This window comes from Dermochelys coriacea, chromosome 9, assembly GCF_009764565.3.
Source record: "Dermochelys coriacea isolate rDerCor1 chromosome 9, rDerCor1.pri.v4, whole genome shotgun sequence".
Classification (NCBI taxonomy): Eukaryota; Metazoa; Chordata; order Testudines; family Dermochelyidae; genus Dermochelys; species Dermochelys coriacea.
In genome coordinates this window covers 86,553,672-86,567,705 of record NC_050076.1, presented here as the reverse complement: position 1 = coordinate 86,567,705, position 14,034 = coordinate 86,553,672, and the positions used below count along the sequence as shown (strand labels likewise).

Sequence of the window (14,034 nt, the reverse complement as noted above, 5' to 3'; positions counted from 1 at the left end):
GGCTCACAAGCACTGTGCTTACTTAAATGTACATCTGTTACCTGGTTACCTGGAAGGGAAATGAATTTCAACTCCTTCCTGCTTCAAAAGAAACAGAGAACCAGTTCAGGGATTACTTTAGGGGGTGATCTCTTTCAACATCATTGACATAAACCTCAGGTTTCAAATTAGTTTTACTCACCTAAGATCAAGCTGTCCAAAACAGTGGACTGAATTTGGTCTTGGTTTAAGTGGGCATTTGCTATTTCAGTGACATCAATGGAGCTGCAATTTCGTATGCTAGGGATTAATTTGGCCCAGCAGGTTTTAATAGGACTTGTAATCTATACAGCAGTTTTTGAGTGAGTAATGTCTATGACTTTATCTACTAGATGAGACTGATGTGTTGTAGAGCCATCCTCAATATCAGAGTAGTTGGTGGTGGGATAAGGATCTCATCACCATTTCACAAAATTGTGGTGACTTCAAAATAATTTAAGGTCTAGGGTAACATTTTCAAAAGTTCCCGGGTGACTTTGGCACTTAAGAGTCTGGGTCCCATTGACTTTCAATGAGATGTAGGCACTTAAGTGCTAAGTATTTTGAAAATTAGATTTAGGAGCCTGAGTCACATTGGAACCTTTGAAAATTTTACCCCTGTCTAAATCTTGCCTGCTCTAAGAGATTTCTCCTGCTGCCTCAGCCTTGGCAAGTATGTACATCAAACTAAGTGCCAGATATTCCCAATGCCTAAATCTTGCATTCTTTTATTTAATCAGGATCTCCTGGTTTCCCGGGACCGAAAGGTGAAAAAGGGCTAACTGGCTTAACTGGACTGGTAGGGCCATCAGTAAGTGTTAGTATGTTTCATGGGGGGAATTGAATCTAATTTATCATAAGCGTAGTATCAATTTACTATTAACTACATGTCCTTTCATTTGCACAGGGAAAAATTCCTATTCAACAGCCCTTTTCCATCTCTAATTACTATGAACCTATTGTCATAAAATTGCAGCATTCAGAAAGGAGATGGAGGAAAAACCTAAAATGCTTACTTTTCTTTCCTTAGGGATTTCCAGGACCTCCAGGTGCCCCTGGGCGTCCTGGTTCTAAAGGGGACCCCGGGGACAGCCTGGCTTTCCCAGGACTGAAAGGTGACAAAGGGGACACCGGTTTCCCAGGACCTCCTGGTCTTCCTGGCATAGATGGCTCTCCTGGACAAGAAGGACTGCCAGGTCTTCCTGGATCCAAGGGGGAACCTGTAAGTTGGGTTTTATACTTGGATGAACAAAGTCTTAGGAATGTTGTGAATCCATTCAGAAATGTACAGAGAAGGGGATGTGAAAATCCACTTTTCCCTAAGCATAAGTGTGGCTGAATAAAATAATCTGTTTATTATAAAAGCTGCCCATCCTCAGCCCTGACAGTTATTCTATTTTTGCTTTCCCCTTCAAGCTCTGATTTGTGCTACATGAGGGTGGCAGAATGGGTCTCCATTGATTATCTGTCAGTGCCTCTTTCTAAATGAATAGAGGGACTGCTCTTGAACAATATACAGTGCCAATGCTCACTGTCCTCCCCACATGGCACTTCATTAACCTGCATCAGGGTAGAAAGTTACAAGGACCAAGAGTCGAACCTGGTCTTTAGCATGATGATAGAGGGAGGGATAGCTCAGTGGTTTGAGCATTGGCCTGCTAAACCCAGGGTTGTGAGGTCAATTCTTGAGGGGGCCATTGAGGGATCTGGGGCAAAAATTGTGGATTGGTCCTGTTTTGAGAAGGGGGTTGGACTAGATGACCTCCTGAAGTCCCTTGCAATCCTGATACTCTATGATTCTATGATAACATGCTAGAAAGCTACCAGAAATTCTAAACAAAAATAATTGTTTCACTAGGTTTAAAACTAAACCCTTAAATCTGTTCTAAAGCAAATGATTGCTCTTCTCCCCCACCCTCCTGTTCAGGGTGGTGTTGCTTTCAAAGGAGGAATAGGACCTCCAGGTGATCCAGGAGTGTCAGGTCTTCCTGGAGACAGAGGACCTATGGGGCCTCCTGGTTTTGGCCCACAAGGTCCTACAGGTGAAAAAGGCATTCAAGGTGTATCGGGTCGCCCAGGGCCCCCAGGAGTTCCAGGTGGGTGTATTTTCATATGATATTGAGCAATAACAGCAAGTTGTACCCATTTGGCTCAGCACAGCTTCCAGATCATTGGGCAGGGACAAACATGAAGGCTTTTAAAATTGTACCTGAAAGCAGTAATTAATCTTGGCATTTGTGAGCTTCCCTGCCACTAGCCACGAGGTTGTCACAAATTGCCCTTTCTTCAACAGTACTGAAGTCCAAAGCCAAAGACTCTAAACCAGCTTGCTGTAAAACTGGAAATACCTCTGTAGTCTAAGTGCACCCTGCTAAACCCCATGCTGTGGTAAATGATGTAACTTTTTATTAAGATGATGATCACCAGCAGGGTGCTCAGAAATGTCGGGCTTCATGACTTATTTGAAGAACAATTTATCAATAAGATGAGGTCTGGAAGAGAAAAGTCTTCAAGAGAACATGACTGTTAACTTTTGATATAAGGTGAAAAGAAACCACACTCACATTTAGATTGATAAAGCAGATTTTCCAATTATCCACGTGTCAGACCTTGGACCTGATTCACTGATTTCAATGCTATTTCAATAGTGTAAAACTGTAGTAACACAGTGGTGAATCTACCCCATCTATGTGTAGATGACTAAGGATCTCTCTCCTTATGTATAGAATCTGTAGGCTGTAGAATGATGCATCTGTATCCTATCCACTCTTAGGTCCAAAAGGTGAACCTGGCGAAACTATTACAGAATCTGGAGTTCCAGGCTCACCTGGACCTCCAGGAAGAAATGGTGAAGTAGGACTTCCAGGTAAGAGCATAACTAGACTTCCAAGTAACCCTCTGAGTTTTCACTCTGACTTGCTTTTGCTAATTAAAAATGATTTTCCTCTGCAGGTGATCCTGGTCTGCCAGGTCAGCCTGGCTTGTCAGGCATCCCAGGTCCTAAGGGTGATCCAGGTATACCTGGCATTGGACTTCCAGGCCCACCAGGCCTAAAAGGTATACTTGCTACCACATCTTTGGAGGAGTGAATTATACTGGCTTGGGGCAGTGTCATTTTTCAGGTTTAATCTTTTTTTCTTAGCTTGCTCACATAGTTACATTCTTAAATCTCCGAAGTCTTTAAAAATGCCTACCTAAGTTGCATGCCACTGTTAAAAGCACTGGAAAACCTCAGTTTAGCTATGGTCCTTCATGTCTGTTCTCCTGCACTTTTGTGGAAGCTTAGGCTTTTCAACCCATCCTTGGGGTTAAAACCAAACGGAAGAGATTTTAGACATTGTAGAAGAAGACCGTTCAAGCAGTTTATACCATAAATAACATAATCTCCACAATCAGTCACCTGATTCCATGTTTCTGATGTAAATAATTTGCAGCCACAATGAGAATACCTAAAATGAGGAACATCCTTCATCAGAAGGGGTGATTTGAGAGGCATTCTGGGACTGTGCCATGATGTAGTGGTCCAGATCGATATACAGTGCATTATGCACACTGCTGTCTAAACTGAACTGGGGTGCTTTGGTTTAATAGTGCATTTTGAGCCAACAAGACATAAGGGGGTCTTTTAAAAGAACACTTACACATTGGTTGCCAAATCTCCCTGAAATCTGCTGACACTTGTTTGTTGCCTTACCTCAGTTTTTATCCTAACCTCCTCATTGGGTTGTAGGGTTCCCAGGAATGGCTGGCCCCCCAGGAGCACCAGGAGCCCCTGGACGACCAGGGCTCGAAGGGCCACCAGGACAATCTGGTTTCCCAGGACAAAAGGTCTGAAAATATCAGTCTTTCTTCTAATGGGCTGTGGTTTAAGATCGAAGTTTGTCTCTTCAGCTGTGCCATTGTAAAGTCTCTTCTTTGGTTGGGAGGGTCTGCATCTGTAAGCAGCCCTCACCTCTCTCAAGTCAAAGGACCTATCAAGTCATTTATGTTTCCTTACTCAGTAGATGCTGTCCCCAGTGTTGTGTGTCCAGCTGCATTGCCTTGCAGAGTGTGCTCTAACACCTACAGTGCAGAGTCTCCTGATGTGTAGGACCAGGGTTGCATGTCATAGGGCAGACTTGGATAGGATGCTCTGTGTAGCTGTCCACCTTAAACTGGTGATGGGGTGGGGATGGAATGGTCAACTTTACTGAAAATGTGTACCTCCTTCTTACCCACCATCATTTGTCCCTTCCTCTGGAATGGATGCAGCTGAAAAGTAGGGAGATATTTTCATTTAATCCCTTAAGGCTCTTGCAAATTTGAGTGAAGATACTAGCTAATCAACAAAAATGGTCCTTCATGAGCACCACAAATGGTGTTCTCCTACCAGTTACTCTAGCATCTATGGGCCAACAAATTTGAATAGATTTGTTTCATGAGACTGCAGTCAGGGTGGGTACAATCCCAACCAAGGGCTTGTCCAAGAAGGTTCCCCTGACCCTAAGAAAAGAACTTTGAGTATGATTCAGCCCATGTTTCCTGAGGGGTGCCCCATTTTACCCTTTCCCTTCCTGGACACTTTATAGCTGCAGTACTAGAGCCATTCCTGTAGCCTCTAGGTGTGATGTGAGCTGGCCCTCCACACCATCCATGTCAGGTGGCCCTTCCGTCCTTATTGTGCACTCCCTGCCAGAGGCTGGTCGTGTTTGTATGGTATTGGAGGATTGGAGTGTAACCCTCCAGGGGTATGTCCTGTTACTAGATGGGTGACATGGATTTTGCTGTAATATCAGAAATCCCCCTTTTCTATCAGGTGACTCATGTTGCCTGATCTTTTCCAGAATGATTTGCCTGAGCTGTGTGGCTGTAAATATTTTGGGAATCTTTTTTTTTTAACCTCATGGCTTTTGGGGGGCTGGAGAGGAGGGGGGAATGTTTTCCCCCTTTGCTACTTTAAACATTATCAGAAAGAGCTAACCTGCGAAACCCATTTCTTTTTTCCTTACATCATAGGGGGACCCTGGATTTGGTGTCCCAGGACCACCTGGGCCACCAGGGCCACTGGGTTTTAAAGGAGCTCCGGGACTGAAAGGTGATCCTGGCTTCCCAGGAAACCCTGGTTTTCCAGGGCAGTCAGGTTCTGATGGAACTCCTGGGCCAAAAGGTACAGCTTCATTATCTTCTGTTGAACTCTATGTGACACTGAAAATCAGCCTGTCATTGTGTGACAGTTACTTAGGGCCAGATTTTTAAAGGTATTTAGGTGCCTAATTCCCACTGCAATTATTTCAGTGGGAGTTAGGCACCTAAATACTTTTAAAAACCGGGCCCTGAGACTGCTTTCATTGGGGCTGGTTTTTCCAAAGTGCAAAGCCTGTTGGTATGCATATAGACTATGCCTGTCTAAGTGCACATGGCAAACTGATGTTTATGTTCCCAGGGCACAGGCAGACTGAAGTGCATGCATATTTTTGTGTGTTTTAAAATCTGGCCTCTAACTGATAGAGGCAAATCCCCTCTGGTCAGGGTGCCATACTTTAAATGGAGCCACTTTACAAGTTACATTCTTGTTTACCTACCAAAGTAGGCATTTAAAGTCAAAAGGGGAACTACACAAAAATGAGGAAGCTAGTTAAATGGAAATTAAAAGGAACAGTCACAGGTTGAAATGCCTGAAAACGGTGTGGAGCTATTTCAAAATGCCATAATAGAGGCTCAAACTAAATGTATATCCAAAATTTTAAAAAACAGTAGGAGGATCAAAAAATGCCACATGGCTAAACAGCAGAGTAAAAGTGGTGAATGGTATCAAAAATGCATCCTTTAAAAATTGGAAGTCAAATCTAGTGAGGAAAATAGAAAAGAGCATAAACTCTGGCAAGTCAGCTGCAAAAGTATAAGTGGGCAGGTCAAGAAAGAATTTGAAGAGCAACTTGCTACGGACACAAAAACTAACAGAAAAAAAAATTTAAGTCATCAGAAGCAGGAAGCCAGCCAAAAAATCAGTGGGGCCACTGAACAATCGAGGTGCTAAAGGAGCACTCAAAGAAAACAAGGAGAAGCAAAATGAATTCTTTGCATCGGTCTTCGCTGCAGAGGATATGGGGGAGATCTCCACACCCGAGCAATTCTTTTTAGGTGACAAATCTGAGCAACTCTCCCAGATTGAGGTGTCTGTAAAGGTGGTTTTGGAACAAACTGATAAAATACACAGTAATAAGTCACCTGGACCTGAGGTATTCTCCCAAGAGTTCTGAAGGAAATTGCAGAACTACTAACTATGATGTGTAACCTGTCGCTTAGATCAGCTTGTGTACCAGATGACTGGAGGATAGCTAATGTAATGCTTATTGTTTAAAAAGGCTCCAGAGGCAATGCCGGCAATTACAGGCCAGTAAGCCTAACTTAAGTATCAGACAATTTGGCTGAAACTATAGTATAGAACAGAATTATCAGACAGATAGACATTATCTTCTGGGGAAGAGTCAATATGGTTTTTGTAAAGGGAAAATCATGCCTCACCAATCTATTTGAATTCTTTAAGTATATCAACAAGCATGTAGACAAGGGTGATCCACTTGGTGTAGTGTGCTTGGCCTTTCAGAAAGCCTTTGACAAAGTCCCTCACCAAAGACTCTTAAGAAAAGTAAGCAGTCATAGGATAAAAGCAAGGGTCCTCTCACAGATCAGTAACTGATTAAAAGACAGGAAGCAAAGGATAGTAATAAATGGTCAGTTTTCACAATGGAGAGAGTTAAATAGTGGGGTCCCTCAAGGATCTGTGCTGTTCAGCATCTTTATAAATGATCTGGATAAAGGGGTACACAGGAAAAATTTACACACAAATATAAAATTACTCAAGATAAGTCCAACATTCACTGTGAAGAGTTGCAAAGAAATCTCACAGAACTGGGTGTCTGGGCAAGAAAATGACAGATGAAATGTATTGTTGATGGGGCAAAGTAATGCACTTTGGAAAAATAATCCCAATTATACATATAAAGTGATGAGGGCTAAATTATCTGTTAGCACTCAAGAAAGAGATTGTATAGTCATCATAGAATCAGAGTACTGGAAGGGACCTCAAGAGGTCATCTAGTCCAGTCCCCTTCATACAGTTCACAGTTAATCCTTGGAACTTGTTGCCGTGGAATGTTGTGAAGGCCAAAAGTATAACTGGGTTCAAAAAAGAATTTGATAAATTCATGGAGAATAGGTCCATCACTGGCTATTAGCCAGTCAAGAATGCAACCCTATGCTCTGGGTGTCCCTAAACCTCCAACAGACAGAAGGTAGAACTGGATGTCAGGATGGATAACTCAGAATTGCCCTGTTTTATTCATTTCCTCTGAAGCATCTGTTATGGGCCACTGTCAGAAACAGGATGCTGAGCTAGATGGACCATTGATATGACCCAGAGTGGCCATTCTTATGTTACATTTACCAATTTGATGCAATTTATTTTCACTTAAGCTGTTTTAATTATTTATGAACTTCTGGCATTAGCAATTGTCTGCACTGTACTGCAATATATCTCTGGTTTGCTGTATAGCAAAGGTATTTGTGAACAGTTTGTTAGACTAGTGAGCTATGGCACAAGAACAAGTCTCTGGACCATCTTTCAAAAGTGGCCTCTGAAATTGCATGCACAAGTGGGTTTTTGCACATCTAACTTCCACTTGCATGTGCGCAGGGACCAGATTCCGATGAACAATGTGTAGACTCTTCATAGATGACTTCTGAAAATGAATGTGAAAACCCTGAGATTCCTCACTGTTTAACTAAATTAGAATTTTCTTTAAGGTGACCCTGGAGCAAGCGGGCCACCTGGGTTAGAGGGACCCCCAGGGTTCCCAGGAATTGGTGGTCAAGGTCCACCTGGACAACCTGGCCCTCCAGGACCTGTGGGCCCACCAGGTAAGAGTTGAGTGATTATAATTTTGGAGTTATTGCTGACATGTTGTCTGTCAGGCAGGCAGGCATACCAGCACAGGGTGTGTACAAAAGTGCCAGTAAACAACAAATAGGAAGGGAGGGCTGAAGACTTCATTACTCTCAGTTTGGACAATACCTTTTTCATAATGTGGGCCAAGTTCTGCCTTTATATTCTGTCCCATACAAACCCACAGAAGGAACTGGGGGTTGCACAGTGATGGACATCTGGGAAAAATTTGGCCTGTCACATTTGTTAATGCAGCCCAAGAATGCATATTGTCAGAGTGTTGCCATTTGAGTAAACTGAAGAGCAATCAAGGATGCACAAGCCTGCCTTGGGAGTGGTGTGGAGTCATGCTGCCCCACCAGGAGCTCTAGGAAGCATTGTGCCCCACAGAGAGACAATATTTCCCAAAGCTCCTGTGGAATATATCCATTCTGCCCCTCCTGGCAGAGGGGAGTGGCATGTTAATCTAGCATTTCTGGGTTACTGAGAGGGTAGACAGTATTCCTTCATTGCTATGCTGTCTTTAAAAAGACAAATTATGTGATGCCCAATTCTGGATGTACAGTGTGCTGTCAACTGGTATTGAAGTCAATGGGTAGTGTTGAGGGTGCTCTGCACCTCACAGGATCAGGCCCATAATGTTAAAGGAAATAGTTCTCTCAGCCAACATAATATTGAAAATGTGGTACTTTTATGGACCTTAAGGTTACATTATTGTACCAACCAAAATAACATATTTGTTACTCAAGTGTGCATAAACTATATACTGGAAATTATTTCATGACCCTTAAGTGAAATAAATTGACTTACATGATTAAGTTATCAAGACAATCCTTAACTATTGAAGTAGTTTAACCAACTCGACACTTCATATTCAATTGACAAGACCCATTTTTAAATAACTTCAATTTTATTGTGATCCAAACTTTATAAATTTGACATTTTGTGCCTTGGCCAGAAGCAAACAAAAAAATGCCCTATGTAACAATACTGTTCCTCACGCTACTTCCATTAAAGTTCATAAGTAGACATTCAGGGCATGATCCACTGCTAACTGACGTCAGTGGGAAGTCTTTCCATTCACTTCAATAGGCATTGAAGTATGGCCTAAATCAGCTGAAAAATGGCTTTGTTCCTAGGTATTTCAGAGTGGCTGGTCCATTACTGCATCAGGTAGAAAAAGAACACACCAAGCGCTAGTAGTCTATTGTATGAACAAGAAACTACCAGAAGAAAGGGTTACGTACATTCACTTTATAAACGCACAACTGGAAACAAACTTGTTAATTTTAATTCAGTTTATGATTGCTTGTGACTTCCAGGATGGCCATTTCGATCATGCTCTTCATTCAGGAAAGTTGGGAAGTTCTGGGCCTCCTTGTTGGGTCCAGGTTAAATTACCAAACTAGGAGTCTGCCCAAACTAATGAGGAAGCATGTCTCTAAGAAAGGGAGTTTTGGTAATCTTGTATTTAAAATTACTTAATTTTTATAAAAGGGTTTCCTAGTTCCAACTCTATATATACTGGGGGTAGGGGGAGGAGAAGGGGGTTAAAATTTTGTTCACAAAGTATTTTACTTTGAGAGAGGTTTTCCTAAGTCACTTTCACTGAATGGGATTTCCACTTCCCTAACTCTGTGACTGAAAATGCACAGCAATAACCATAGTGAGAATGTGCTGTATGAACTAGAGAACAACTTTCTTAATGCTGAAATGTTTTGAAAATATACCTAGTCTTTGCTGTACACATATAGATACTGCTACTGCATGACCACTATCCTACATTTCTGATTTGTTTTAGTGATAGCCACCCTAAGTGAAGTGCCAAAATTTGGGCTGGCATTATAGATAGTGCATGGCAGAAAACCCATGGCCAGCAGAGGAGCAAGGGGCAGAGGTACCTGAGCATATACCTAGCTTTAAGTAGAAAGAATGAGGAGTACTTGTGGCACCTTAGAGACTAACAAATTTATTAGAGCATGAGCTTTCGTGGGCTAAAACCCACTTCATCGGATGCATGCAGTGGAAAATACAGTAGAAAGATATACACACACACAGAGAACATGAAAAAATGGGTGTTGCCATACCCACTATAACGAGAGTGATCAGTTAAGGTGGGCTATTATCAGCAGGAGAAAAAAACCCTTTTGTAGTGATAATCAGGATGGCCCATTTCCAACAGTTGACAAAGTGTGAGTAACAGTAGGGGAAAAAATAAACATGGGGAAATAGTTTTACTTTGTGTAATGATCCATGCACTCCCAGGCTTTATTCAAGCCTAATTTAATGGTGTCCAGTTTGCAAATTAATTCCAATTCAGCAGTCTCTCATTGGAGTCTGTTTTTTAAGTTTTTTTGTTGTAGTATTTCTCCTGCTGATAATAGCTCACCTTAACTGATCACTCTTGTTATAGTGGGTATGGCAACACGCATTTTTTCATGTACTCTGTGTGTGTGTGTGTGTGTGTGTGTGTATCTTCCTACTGTATTTTCTACTGCATGCATCCGATGAAATGGGTTTTAGCCCACGAAAGCTTATGCTCAAATCAATTTGTTAGTCTGTAAGGTGCCACAAGTACTCCTCATTCTTTTTGCTGATACAGATGAACACAGCTACCACTGAAACCTAGCTTTAAGTGTGTCAATAGTCCCAATGACTTTAAAGGGACTACTCATATGCTTAAAGTCTGGCATGTGCTTAAGCACCTTGCTCACGCAGGGAAGCTGATCTGCAGGTCCTCTGCCTACAACCTGGTTTCAGTGCCCAGTGCTGGGGATGGAGGTGATCTGAATGACCCATGTATCAGTTCCCTGACCCATCAGAGACCTCTCTACATGCCCCCATGGCACAGACTATGCCTAGTTGTAGTAGGGGGTTTGTTAGATACACAGAGCAACACTGCTTTTTAAGTGTGTGAAATGTGTGTCTTTGGGTGTCCATTATACCTGTTTCCAGGTGCTAGGCAGAGTTTGACTCCATGTGGTTGCTGATTAGCTCTTGGGAAAAGAAATGCTTTGTTGTCTAAGTAAAACAAATGTACCTGTCTCAATGGATCAATATGGCTAATTTTTCATTGTAGCTCTATGTTAAAGATCATTGTGCCTACTAACAGCATGACAACATTGAAACGTAGTGCATGAAACTTAGTGCATGACTGAGGCTTTAAGTAAACCATCTATTTTAATCCTATAGGTGCTGCTACTTTGTCTGGTGCAATGTGCATGTTGCCTCCCCCATCACTCATTCCTGTTTCCCACTGAGTCAGAATAGTCTACTCCTTTTTGTTATAGTAGATTAACTTTCTTGGGATTCTGTTTTTCAGGGGAATTGCAACAATCTTAAGTATTTCTTTGTTCAGATTTTTCTTTCTATGCACCACCATTTATTTAAACAGTTTGCAGTGTCTGTATATTTTGTTCTTACAAAACAAGCTACTCCAGTGTTTATTCCGTAGCATATTTTAGTACAATTCTGATCCAGTCGAACACATTTGAGAAGCAGAAGGGGAAAAATGGGAATGTTATCACAGATTCAAAGACACATTGATTTTACTCCAGGTTCACCTATCAAGAAATATTGAAAGTATTTGTCCCCTTACCAGTTATATACTTCCTTCATAGTTTATTTTGTTTGCTGATAGAATCCCCATAGACATTGGAGCATGGGCCATACCTTCTGGGGATTTGTTTTTCCCCTACAGGAGAACAATTCCACTCACAATACTCTAATTTATTATACATATTTATATAATTTATTATGTTTGTTATGGTAGGAACCAAAGGGTAATTGATCAGTGTAAGCAGATAGGCACGTTTTTCTTTGTGAGTTATAGATGCCTGATTTACCTCTAGTCTGTAGAGCAGGGGTCTCAAACTCAATTTACCTTAGGACCAGTACCAGTCCTCAAGTCCTCCCAGTGGGCCAATAATGTCACTCATGCCACCAAGAACCCGCCCCACAAAACCCCACCCCCACAACCTGCCTAAGGCTCTGGAAGGGAGTTTGGGTGGGGGAGGAGGTCTGAGGTAGGGGGCTAGGGTGCAGGCTCTGGGAGGGAGTTTGGGTGCAGAAGGGGTGAGAGGTTGGGCTCTGAGAGGGGGTCTGTGGTGCAGGTTCTGGGATGGAGTTTGGGTGCTGGGTACAGGCTCGGGGATGGGGGTGCAGGAGGAGGGAGTAGGGTTGCAGGCTCTGGGATGGAGGTGGGGAGAGGGGTGCAGGCTTTGGGAGGGAGTTTGGGGGCGGGAGGGGGTGTGTGGGAAGGGGAGGGGGTGCAGACTCTGGGAGGGAGTTTGGAGGCTGGGGGTGTGGGGAGAGGGTGCAAGCTCTTCGAGGGAGTTTGGGAGTGGGAGGGGGTGCATGGGAAGGGGGAGAGGGTGCAGGCTCTGGGAGGGGGTCGGGGGGTGCGGTGCTTACCTGGGGTTCCAAAGCAGGGTGGGCTGGGAGGCCTCCGTGCGCTGCTGCCCCCAGGCACCGCCCCTGCAGCTTCCCATTGGCCACAGGTGTGCTCGGGGTGGGGCAGCGCAGGGAGGGGCCAGCAGCCACATGGAGCGAGTGCACAGGAAGCCACTCAGTTCCACTGCACTGCCGGTGATGGGCGGGGCCCCGGGCAGTTTTAAATAGCCCAGGGAACATGCGGTGGGGGAGCGCCCGGGGGCAGGAGGTGGGGCCAAGGGAGAGACTCGGCCCCAAAATTGCTGGAGTCCCATGGACCACATTGGGGAGGTTTTTGGGCCGCAGATGGCCCATGGGCTGGAACTTTGAGACCCCTGTTGTAGAGTGAGAGTCTCTAAATCACTCTTGAATCTTTGTACAGTAGCAGCGCAAAGCACTATCAGCTGAAGCATTGGGCTGTCCTACACTACTTGTTTTTTATTGTTCCTGACACTGAATATGTCAAAACAATCTCCATAAGAGAGATTACAGAAGAGGCTCCTAATTAGTGCATTGTATTATCTTCAAACAAACTTGAGACAATGGGGAAAATATTATTTCATATACTATAATACACAACATAAAAATAATTCATGTAGCACCACATCTTACTAAGCTCTCCAGCAGCTTTATAAAGAGCCATCAGTATAGAAACAGTCTGCAAAAGAAATAGGCAGCTAAGCAATCCCAATAAGGGATTCAGTTTTTCTTTATAAAGTGGAAGCATCTTTGAAAAATCCCTTTTGGAGGAATCCTCAGAAAGATGGTGCTCAACAGCCAAATATCAACCACCCAGTAGGGCGCACACAGGTGTCAGTGAGATGAACAGGCCAGCATCGAATGGCTGTGTTGGTGCAAGCAATGTAAAAAGGTGGCTTAAGAGGAGATTTTGGACCATTTCCAAAAGCTTGCTAGGTTAAGAGATAGGAACACAGTCCAATGGTTTGTTTTGTTTTTTGAATGATTGCACTGTAGTATTTAAAAAACTTTCAGTCAATTACTTCTCTCTGTGCAGAATGGTGGCTGCTGTTGAAAAATACCTGTAATGAAATTTAGTTACAAACCAGTTTCTTGTAGCTGTAATACTGTTATATACTTTGTAGTTAGACCTATGCTCAGTAACTTTAGTATAGATTTTGTTCTAATCTTTATGTGCTTAATTTTGTTTCCTAACCTAATGACTCTCTTGCAACTCATTACTTTTCCCTGTGCCTCAACTTCCTGATGAATGCTAACTCGTTGGCTTTTGAACCTCAGGTCCATCAGGTACTGTGATTTCTTCACCAAAGCCACCTTCTTTTTGTCTTAAATTAAGATTATTAGTTTATTTAAACTACATTTCAAGAGTGAAAGTCATCACTTAACTCAATAGGTGCAATCTCATTGAAGGGAGTAGAGTTGTGCCTCCCTACCAGGACTGGTGCCTTTGGCTCAGTCTCACTAATATTAAGTAATGTTACTTTGTTTTTTAAGCAGTTCCCATTGAGGCATATTTTTAATTTAGACAAACTTGATGAAACACAGAACTTGGCTGTCCTTTGAAAATTAATGGCTGTTTGAGGTTATCTTATAACCTAATAGTGTGGGCCTCCCCCATGCAGTTCAACTGGGATTTCATTTCACCTGAAGCCAGGATTTTGCATTTGTGCTGTATTTAGGAA

At 42.8% G+C, this 14,034-nt stretch overlaps 1 protein-coding gene across 6 annotated transcripts in view; it reads left to right on the top strand.

Moving 5' to 3' along the window:
* The window catches only part of COL4A5 (collagen type IV alpha 5 chain), a 148,753-nt gene that overhangs the window by 94,176 nt on the left and 40,543 nt on the right, over positions 1-14,034 (top strand). For 4 of the 6 annotated variants that reach the window (XM_038415698.2, XM_038415697.2, XM_043493097.1 and 1 more), the window contains exons 23-31: positions 759-829; positions 1,049-1,240; positions 1,946-2,114; positions 2,792-2,884; positions 2,971-3,075; positions 3,749-3,846; positions 5,014-5,164; positions 7,804-7,917; positions 13,631-13,639. In XM_038415698.2, the coding sequence (XP_038271626.1) occupies positions 759-829; positions 1,049-1,240; positions 1,946-2,114; positions 2,792-2,884; positions 2,971-3,075; positions 3,749-3,846; positions 5,014-5,164; positions 7,804-7,917; positions 13,631-13,639 (1,002 nt within the window). The remainder of the gene's footprint in view (positions 1-758; positions 830-1,048; positions 1,241-1,945; positions 2,115-2,791; positions 2,885-2,970; positions 3,076-3,748; positions 3,847-5,013; positions 5,165-7,803; positions 7,918-13,630; positions 13,640-14,034) is intronic. The other 2 variants (XM_038415699.2, XM_038415696.2) reach the window with 1 other exon arrangement.